At 39.6% G+C, this 10,000-nt stretch overlaps 2 protein-coding genes across 3 annotated transcripts in view; one reads left to right on the forward strand and one right to left on the reverse strand.

Annotated features, from left to right (window-relative positions):
• Cog6 (conserved oligomeric Golgi complex subunit 6) overlaps positions 1 to 782 on the forward strand; it is an 11,054-nt gene extending 10,272 nt beyond the window's left edge. For both annotated transcript variants that reach the window (XM_043018733.2, XM_043018734.2), the window contains one exon: positions 247 to 782. In XM_043018733.2, coding sequence (XP_042874667.2) covers positions 247 to 474 — 228 coding nt within the window. In that variant the 3' untranslated portion in view covers positions 475 to 782. The remainder of the gene's footprint in view (positions 1 to 246) is intronic.
• Positions 783 to 3,899: 3,117 nt separating this feature from the next.
• Positions 3,900 to 10,000, reverse strand: part of LOC122254873 (uncharacterized) — an 11,542-nt gene continuing 5,441 nt past the window's right edge. The window contains exons 2-6 of the mRNA XM_043018735.2: positions 7,217 to 7,338; positions 6,621 to 6,776; positions 6,102 to 6,248; positions 5,449 to 5,549; positions 3,900 to 5,261 (exon numbers count right to left, since the gene is read on the reverse strand). Of these exons, the coding sequence (XP_042874669.1) occupies positions 5,138 to 5,261; positions 5,449 to 5,549; positions 6,102 to 6,248; positions 6,621 to 6,776; positions 7,217 to 7,324 (636 nt within the window). The 5' untranslated portion in view covers positions 7,325 to 7,338 and the 3' untranslated portion in view covers positions 3,900 to 5,137. The remainder of the gene's footprint in view (positions 5,262 to 5,448; positions 5,550 to 6,101; positions 6,249 to 6,620; positions 6,777 to 7,216; positions 7,339 to 10,000) is intronic.

Genomic DNA, 10,000 nt, shown 5'->3' on the forward strand with positions numbered 1-10,000 from the left:
TTTCAACATATTTAAGAAAATATACCCCAGAGAGAAGCTTTTCAGTAAGGTATACTCAATTAAATGATGTTTGTAAAGATCTGTATTTGTTTTCTATAAAAAAAACTTTGTTATCAGGTATCTCAGGATTTTTATCTGTATATTGTGTACTTTCTGCTTGAATGCTTTAGCTTTGACATCAAAAGGAAGACCTCTTTTATGAAAAAATCATTTTCAAATTGTTGACTTTACCTTATTTGTTTTCAGACAAAACTCGATGGATATCTGTCGGCTCCTGATCACCTGATGCTTCCTCACACACGCCTGCTCCTGAGCTCATCTTTCCGTCGAACGCTTCACCAGCGGACGGCAGAAGCCCTGAGTTCCATTTATGTGAAGCTGCATTCCCTCGTGCACAACCCCATGAATGGATACACAGACCCATCTGCTCTCTTGCCACGAGATCCTGAGACAGTGAAAAATCTCCTGACCTAAATTTTTTCCAGAGATCTGTCCAAGGTTCTTTTCTTTTTTTTTTTTGGCTGAGATTGAACCTCAGACTGTTGTATTTAACTGCACTTTGAGCCTGTGGTTTATGATATATTTTTTTTTTTGTGTGTATCATAGCTTATAAATATATTTGTTTTGAAGGTTTGAATTATAATAGATTGTTATATATCATTATATGTATCTGTGACTTGATTGGCACAATATTTTATTCATATTTATATGGGTCTGTGTACAGGTGTGTATGGAATTAGGGTACAATAATGCAAATTTCTTACAATAAATATATTAATGGATTAGTAATTTTTATTTTAACCTGTATGTATTGATAAGTATATAGATTGTTAGTATATGCCATGTTTCTGTTTGTGTCTGTGTGTATATGTCTGTTTGCATTTGTTAATGGAAATGTTCAAATACGATGCAGGGGATTTCTGTTTGTTGTTAATGTGTATGTGTGTGTATGAATTTGGAGGAAGTGTCTTTTACTTTTATTTGAGTTTGTGTGACAGGGTTTCAGAAGGTACTACTATATCCAGATATAATGCCTTTACTCCTTCATCTTACATCATACGAAGTTATATAAAGTTTGCAACACACACACTTGCACAAACACACACACACATATATATATATATATATATATTATATATATATATATATATATATATATATATATATATATATATATATATATATATATATATATATATATATATATATATATATATATAAACATTCCTGCCTTTCCAACCACATGGCAGCCACTTTTGAGGTCATCAACTAGACTGACCTCTCTACAGCTTCGTAGCAGGAAGGATAATTCATTAGTCTCCTATCCACTATGTGATCTCCTGAGTCTCAGGTTTTCAGTTTTCATTTCCCTTTCACATTTGGAAAGTGTTTGGACCATAGTCGTTGTAACTATTCATTGGCAGTGAAGTCCTATTTTTTAGTTGAGCATGAAAGGTCAAGTTGTTGAAAAATCACAAACATTTGCTACATCACTTTCTTCCTCCTTTCTCTTTTGGCTTTTTATTACGATGTTTTTCTTTTTTCTTTTTTCTCAAGGCCGCCCTATCAACATCAAACTCGTGCATAGTTGTCTTCTAATGTAAATGCAAATATTCTGAAGCCATGTAACAAGAGTTAGAATTAGTTATAAATACTTTACAGGGTTGTGTCTGAATGTATGTGTGTGTGTGTGTATGTATGTTTTATGTCTGTGCATATACGTGAACATGTGTGTGTGCATGCATGGGTGTTTGTAAGTTGTATATACATGGTTAAAGCATCCCAAACATAGTGATTTCCTTGCAAAACTTCACTAGCTATGCAGCACACATCGCATTACAACCATTTCTTCCAAAACACACACACACACACACACACACACACACACACACATTGCAATTGCCAGCATATAAGAAGCACTTGTTTCTAAGGATTTTTTGCATTTCATTATAAATAAATTGAAAACTATTTTATTTATATCCTCAGGAAGAAATTCCATGTATTTCCACACAATTACTATTGTTTTGTTTGAATAAACAAAAGATATATAAGCGCTACAAAACACACCCACAACACATATACACGCACGCTCGCACGCACGCTCGCACGCACACTTGTCGCACAGTCACACACGCACGCACGCACGCGAGCGCACAGACAAATGCCACTATTTCTTTGATCGGTACATTGCATGCACCAGGAAATAACATCTGTTCATTATATGATGATGGACAGGGAGTAACATTAAGAGAAAATATAGGTCTCGTAGTTATTTAAATCATCATTAAAAATAGAAAAATAATTTTCATATTCACTCACCAGCAAATCATTATGGGTGACTAACAACACGAAACATAATTATATAGTAATATTGTAAACTCTACCCGTGACAGACAGCAGTGAGGTATTTCGTTTACTTTGGATATGGAAACTGAATAAGATTTGAAACTGCCTTGACGTTTTCATATGCGACAAACACGTGCATGTATGCACGCGCGAGCGCACGCACACACACAATACACAGCACACACACACACACACACACACACACATACACACACACACACACACACACACACACACACACACACACACACACACACACACACACACACACACACACCCACACACACACACACACACACACACAACACACACACACACACACACACACACACACACACACACACACACACACACACACACACTATACATATATATATATATATATATATATATATATATATATATATATATATATATATATATATATATATATATTATATATATATATATATATATATATATATATATATATATATATATATATATATTATATATATATATATATATATATATGTGATGTTTGTACTTCAAAACAAATAATTTTTCACTTAATGTACTTTTTTCCCTCTTTACCTTTGCCTTTGCCACCGTCTACTGTCTCTTGTTGTTGAGATCTACTTCGTTAAAAAGCTTCCTCCTGATAGGACCTTGTACTATCTTGTGACGCTTCCTGCTGCAAAATTCTTCTTCGAAATGATAGGACCTATTGTGAGTTGCTGTCTTCTGTGAAAACTGGGATAGGCCTGATTATGAAAGGTCCCGATGGGTACTGTCAACTCATATTCGTCTAAAATGATGATGATGATAATTCAGTTCATTCTATAAAATTGGGGCGACATGAATGGCATTGTAGATCTAACTTGAGTATTTTTGTTACCAGAAGATATATCGAAGTTATTATGAAACTAAATTGCACTTGTCTTAACGTTACACTTCTTGGATTTCGTAAAATGTCATAACTTTTATTCATCTAATTTTCTAAACATTTCTAAGTCACCAACTAATGATGAAGCTAGCTATCCAAAGGAAATGTCATGCTTAACTTAGACACCAATTCCTCCAATATACTTCCATTCTCGTGCTGATTTTCACTTGTCAGCTGTTCTTTGTTTACTTGTATTTGTTTATGTTATACACTGCTGTCTTTCATAACATTTGGAATCCAAGAAAACGATGATAGCAAATGAAGTTCTTGTTGATGTTGAAAGGAAGTTCGATGAAATCATAAAAGATGGCATTGAGACTGTAGTTTATATATCGGTCATTGTTATTTCTAACAGCGTGAGTAATATTTCATTGTGATGTATAAATAGCATGGTATGACAAAGACGCCACTGTTGTTTAGCATTATCACATGAGCATATTTTCTCAATACTCAAACTTCATAACAAACAGTTGAATATGACTTGTATAAAGTGAAATCTAGATACTGAAAATTGACATGATTTTTTTTATTCATTCTGTATTGAGTATTCATATCCAAGACAGTGTCACACTTATTATATAAATTCTTCATACGAAATGAAGACTGGAGGAAAATACAGACAACATAATTGCATATGATTTATCCCTTATTTTTATTATGGCACATGCAGTACAACAAAACAATGATAATGGGTGTTAACAAAATATATTAAATACAAGTTTTTCGTCAGTCTGGTCAAGTTATTGTGGTCATATCATACTTTTTACCTACCAAAAATATATATATTTTTAAAATCATGAGTTATTTACATTAAAAACGAATCATAATTTATTCATGGGATTATTATTAAAAAAAAAAGTGAAGATGACTTTAATAATGGTTCTGCAATAAATTTGCTTAAAAAAAACAACAACAACTGGAAATGAAGTAACGGTTATGCTTCTTGAATGAAACATGTAAAAGCTATTCTCAATGATATGGAGAATATGGATATGCATCGAAGATTTCAATAACTTTGGTATTTAGGTTTACGTCACAATCAGTTACAAATCAGAAGTCAGTATGTCTCAGTCTTTTGCAGTCTGTTTTGTGTTGCGGTCATAAAACTAACATAAGTCAAGATGCATCTTAATGTTATACCTGAGTCTATTAACGTCATGTGTAGAATTGTCAAAGATTAATAAATATGTAATAAATAGATAAACATAAACTGAACATCAAAACAACAGACAAAAATGTATAGTCAGAAACAGGACTTTGGTAGAAAATTTTGAAGGTGAACTTTGTGAATTCATGAACCAGCATGAATTTCCTTCTCACTGAGATACAGGGGAAAAGATAAGAAAAAAGTAAGATATTGTAATATGGCAGTGTATATAACAATCATTTGTTTTGAGAAGAAATGAAGGCTTGAAATTTCCTGATTTTTTAAAATCTAATTTCTTGGCAACAAAAAAGACGATGGAAATATTGTGGTTGATAAATGAAGAACAGAGATTTAAGAAGAAAAATAAGAACAAGAAAGAAAATAATTTTAAGAGAAAGAGAGAGAAAAAAAACAACAACTGTAGTTAAAAAGGCACGAAAGGTAAGTAATTTTGATGAAGAATTTTGGTAACTGTTTTAAATTTTGGAAAAAAAGTAACAAGATCTAGTGGTTAACAAGGCACGGAAGATAAATAATTTTGATAAAGAATTTTGGTAAACAGTGTCTAGAAACTTTTGGAAAAGAAGCAAGAAAAATCTGGTGGTTAAACAGACACGGAAGATAAACAATTTTGATAAAGAATTTAGGTAACAGTGTCAAGAAACTTGGAAAAGGAGCAAAGCAAGAAAGCAAAATCAGTCAGTCGCCAGTGAGTCATCTTATTTGGGCTTGCCGTCGATGTAGGCGCATCTGTAGCGCTTGCAGTCAGTCTTCTTCAGAGCGGAGTCCTTGAAGATCTTCATCTTGCTCTCGAAGGCGCGAGGAGTGAAGAATTCGAAGAAGCTGCAGCGTCGGAGGGAAGAAAGAATTAGTCATTATTTTTCGTTAAACGCACACACACACACACACACACACACACACACACACACACACACACACACAATTTACACATTTACCCCCCCCCCCCTTCCCCCCACCCCCAAACACACACATATCCCATGCACCGGAGATCACTTCTAAAAAATCGTACCTGAGAACCGTTGTGTATCCGTCAGCGAATTTCCCCGATTCGCAGATGAGACGAGGCAAGCAGTCTTCGCTCTCCACAGCTCGGGTTACCATCTCCGTCATCTGAGGGAAAGAAAGGACTGGGGTGAGAGAGAGAGAGAGAGAGAGAGAGAGAGAGAGAGAGAGAGAGAGAGAGAGAGAGAGAGAGAGAGAGAGAGAGAGAGAGAGAGAGAGAGAGAGAGAAGAGAGAGGAGAGAAGAGAGGGGAGAGAGAGAGAGAGAGAGAGAGAGAGAGAGAGAGAGAGAGAGAAGAGAGAGAGAGAGAGAAGAAGAGAGAAAGAGGAAGAAAGAGAGAGAGAGAGAGAGAGAGGGAGAGAGAGAGAGAGAGAGAGAGAGAGAAGAGAGAGAGAGAGAGAGAAGAGAGAGAGAGAGAGAGAAGAAAAGAGAGAGAGAGAGAGAGAGAGAGAGAGAGAGAGAAGAGAGAGAAGAGAGAAGAGAGAGAGAGAGAGAGAGAGGAGAGAGAGAGAGAGAGAGAGAGAGAGAGAGAAAGAGAGAGAGAGAGAGAGAGAGAGAGAGAGAGAGAGAGAGAGAGAGAGAGAGAGAGAGAGAGAGAGAAATAAAAAACAAGCGAACATCGCAAAGCCCCCAGAGAGCAGCAGACCCCCCAGGAACTCACCTCGTCCATGGCCCTTCCATTGGCGATCTGGTTCAGCGCCGGGATGAGCTGCTGGAACGTCGGGAAGGTCAGGGACGGGAACAGACCCACGATGGCGCCGGCGATGATACCCAGGAAGATCGTGATGAGGATGATGGGCGGCAGTAGCTGTGGAGACGGGGATGGGAGAGGAGGAATGGCGGTGATGAGTTTGGTATTGTTTTCGTTCTTTTTTTTATTTTTTTATTGTGGATTGTCATTCGTTTTATGTAGGATATCGTTGGGTGTTATGATCCTCGTCTGTAGAAATTATGACGATGACATATTTTCTGTCTTGGATCATTCATCCTTCTCTCAAATCAATAATGTCAACCTAACCAAAGAAAGAGAAAGAGAGAGAGAAAAAAAAGAAAAGAAAACAAAACAGAAAAAAACCCAGCTGCCACGTAAAAGATTACCCCCCCACCCCCCATCAAAAAAGAGGAAGAATCCCCCCCACATCAAAAAAAAAAAAAAAAAAAAAAAAAAAAAAAAAACCACCTTTTCCACAGCACACTTGTCCTTCTTCTTATCCTCCTCCTCCGTCTCCTTCGCCATCATTGGGTGAGCTTCGGTAGGATAATAGTAGTAGTAGACTCCGCCATCACCACCGTGTCCTTGTGGTGGAGGCGCCGCGTAGCTGTCTACTGGATGGTCCTGGGTTTCATTTTTTTCATGTCATTATTATTTTTTTTGTAGCGTCGAAGGCGGATACGGAAAGGGAGAAAAGATTAAAGGAATTAGAAGAATAACCTTTGTTGATTACTTTATATTGATTTTTTTTTTACGAGTAAGGGGATATATATAGGGATACATATCTATCTATCTATGTAATCATCTATCCATTCATCTACCGAACTATCTATCTATCTATCTATCTTTTTATCTATTAGTCCATCTACCTAACTAACTAGTAATAGTATTATGATGATGATAGTGATAGTGATATTAATAGTAACAACGATAATAATGACATCATAAATAATGACCATGAAAATAACGACAATGATCATAAGGATGATGCTAATGCTAATACCCCCCTCCCCCCCCAAAAAAAAAAAAAAAAAATCCCTGCATCAAAGGAAAATGATTCCTACCCTTTTCACGCGAGCTCTAGCGTCGAGTCCACTTTCGGGCGCAGAGCGAGAGGGCGACGCAGACCACGCGAGAGCCACGCACAGCGACAGGATAATCAGGACCTTCATCTTAGCTGGTGTTGCTGTGGGAGAGAGAAGAGTGCGTTTTAGATTCTGTTCTGTGGAGGGGGGAGGGGGGAGGGGAGGGGAGGTGTGATATGCATACATACCTACCGTTTTGAATCAGGTTGAAATTCACACGTAGGTAGGTAGGTAGGTAGGTAGGTAGGGAGGGAGGTAGGTAGGTAGGTAGGGAGGGAGGTAGGTAGGTAGGTAGGTAGGTAGGTAGATAGATAGATAGATAGAGAGATAGAGATATAGAGAGATAAAGAAATGGAGATAAACAGATAGATAGATGGATGGATAGATAGAGAGATAGATAGAGAGAGATAGATAGAGAGAGAAAGATGGAGATAGATATTTAGATAGATAGGTAGATAGATAAATAGATAGATAGAGAGAGATAGAGAACTGATATCAAGTGATCCAATATATCTTATATTACCGAATCATCATCATTGATACCATCATCAACATAAGGTTTACACTATCTATAGCTCAAATAAACATGGTAGCAGATCTCCTGTCACGCAAACAAACGCCTGCGCTTGAAACTGTGTGACAATTTGTGTACTGTACCGTAAATGCCAGACGCCAAAGGGCATCAAGTCCTTAGGGCCTCCATCCCCCCTCTCCCCATTCCATCCCCCCTACCCGCTCCACAGCCCCTTGTCCTCTATAGCCCCTCCCCTCTCTCCTCCACCTCCCCCTACCCTACCCCATACTCCCCTTACACTACCCTCCTCTCCTCCCTTCCCCTACCCCTACACTCCCCTCCCTTTACATCACCCTCCCCTTCCTCTCCACCCCTCCCCTTCCCCTCCCTCCTACCCCGCATTCCCTGTTCCATCCCCCTTTTCCCCTTCCCCCATTTACACCCCCTCCCCCTTCCCTTCACCCCCCTTCCACCCCCCTTCCACCCCTCACCCCGCCGAAGACGCGACTAACGGTACGCCTCTACGTAATGGATTCCTTCGCTTCCTTGTCATGGATCCGTATTTTCTCCCCGTGCTGTGTGTGTGTGTGTTTGTGTGTGTGTGAGAGAGATGGAGAGAGAGAGAGAATTGGAGATAGATAGATAGATAGATAGAGAGAGAGAGAGAGAGAGAGAGAGAAAGAGAGAGAGGGAGAGAGAGAGAGAGAGAGAGAGAGAGAGAGAGAGAGAGAGAGAGAGAGAGAGAGAGAGAAAGAGAGAGAGAGAGAGAGAGAAAGAGAAAGAGAGAGAGAGAGAAAGAGAGAGAGAAAGCGAAAGAAAGAGAGCGTGAGCGAAGGGCGAAAGCCAAGCAGGCAGAGAGGCATAGAATAGGGGGCTGGACGGGAGGGGGTCACCATGGGCTATTACCTTGTCCTGTGCTTTTTCCTTATCCTATTTTGTCCTGCCTGAAAGTGGGTCAGTAGGACACGCTCCCTGTATGCGGGCGCCTGCCTTTGTGTGTGTAATTGCCCCTACCCTGTACGTTTGGGTACGTTTGGGTATCTATGCATTTCTAACAGTTATTCCGTATCAGGTCGAGCATGAGGTATTACGTGTGTATGTGTGTCACTTGCTTGATATGTATGCATATCAGTGTGTTTGTGTCTGTATCTCCGTGTGTGTTTATGCAGCTGCGTATACATGAGGATGGATGTGAATTCAAATGTACTTGCATCTGCACTTGCGTACGCCATTACATGTGCCTGTGTGAGCTATGCACGTAAAAGAAAGCGTCCACGTGTATGTGCGCATACGCATGTCCATAAGAGATACCATCGCTGCATACCAATGCCCTTATCCTCTACCTTAGTCCCTTTCCTACATTTCTCCCCCCCTACATCCATGGTTCCCCCCCTCCCCCTCCTCCCGAGTGGCTCTGAATGACCTCGTTTCAGTCCCCAACCGCCGCCGCAGGGGGATACGCCGATCGCTAGCCATGGCTCCAGGAGCGGAGTCAGGTTATGATTAACGTAATTCATAGCCAGCCACTGGACTGAAGCTTGGTGAACGCTGAATAGGGGAAACTAAAGGATTTTGAATCAAGAATTAAGCATTGCAACTTCCCTCTGTCGGCATTTCTTTTCGGAATACCTGTAATCCGTCATTTAATTTTGATTTTATGATAACTGGTAATTATTCATAGGCGTTGAAAAATTTATAGATATATAATTCTTAAACTTAAATATACATTAAAGCCCCAGCTGTAACCTCTAAGATCAAATGTCTCTAACATCCAATAGAATTCTTTATTCTTCAACATCATTCCTCTATATCAAGACCTTTGAAACAAACAAACAACCATAAAAGTCATATCGAAGGCGAAACATTCCTCCACGGTCGCCCGGAGAACTGAACGTCCTGTAGGAAGTGATCCAAGAACGCTTGTCAGAATCGTGTCTAAGCCTACACCCCCCCCCTACCTCCCCCTACTCCCCTACACCCCAGCCACACCTCCCCCCCACCCCCCTACACCCCAGCCACACCTCCCCCTACACCCCTACACCCCGGCCACACCTCCCCCTATACCCCTACACCCCGGCCACACCTCCCCCACCCCCATACACCCCAGCCACACCTCCCCTACCCCGAATCCCTACTGAAAAGGTCCTATAGATAAATGAAATTATATTTTTCTATGGGAATGCTTAGTCAATGTCCAAACCAGAGAAGAGACGAGGTTGCCATCGAGGAGCCGTAGCTTTGGGCTTGAT

This window comes from Penaeus japonicus, unplaced genomic scaffold, assembly GCF_977035675.1.
Source record: "Penaeus japonicus unplaced genomic scaffold, GWHDUDI00000001_assembly GWHDUDI00000030, whole genome shotgun sequence".
NCBI classification, from domain to species: Eukaryota; Metazoa; Arthropoda; class Malacostraca; order Decapoda; family Penaeidae; genus Penaeus; species Penaeus japonicus.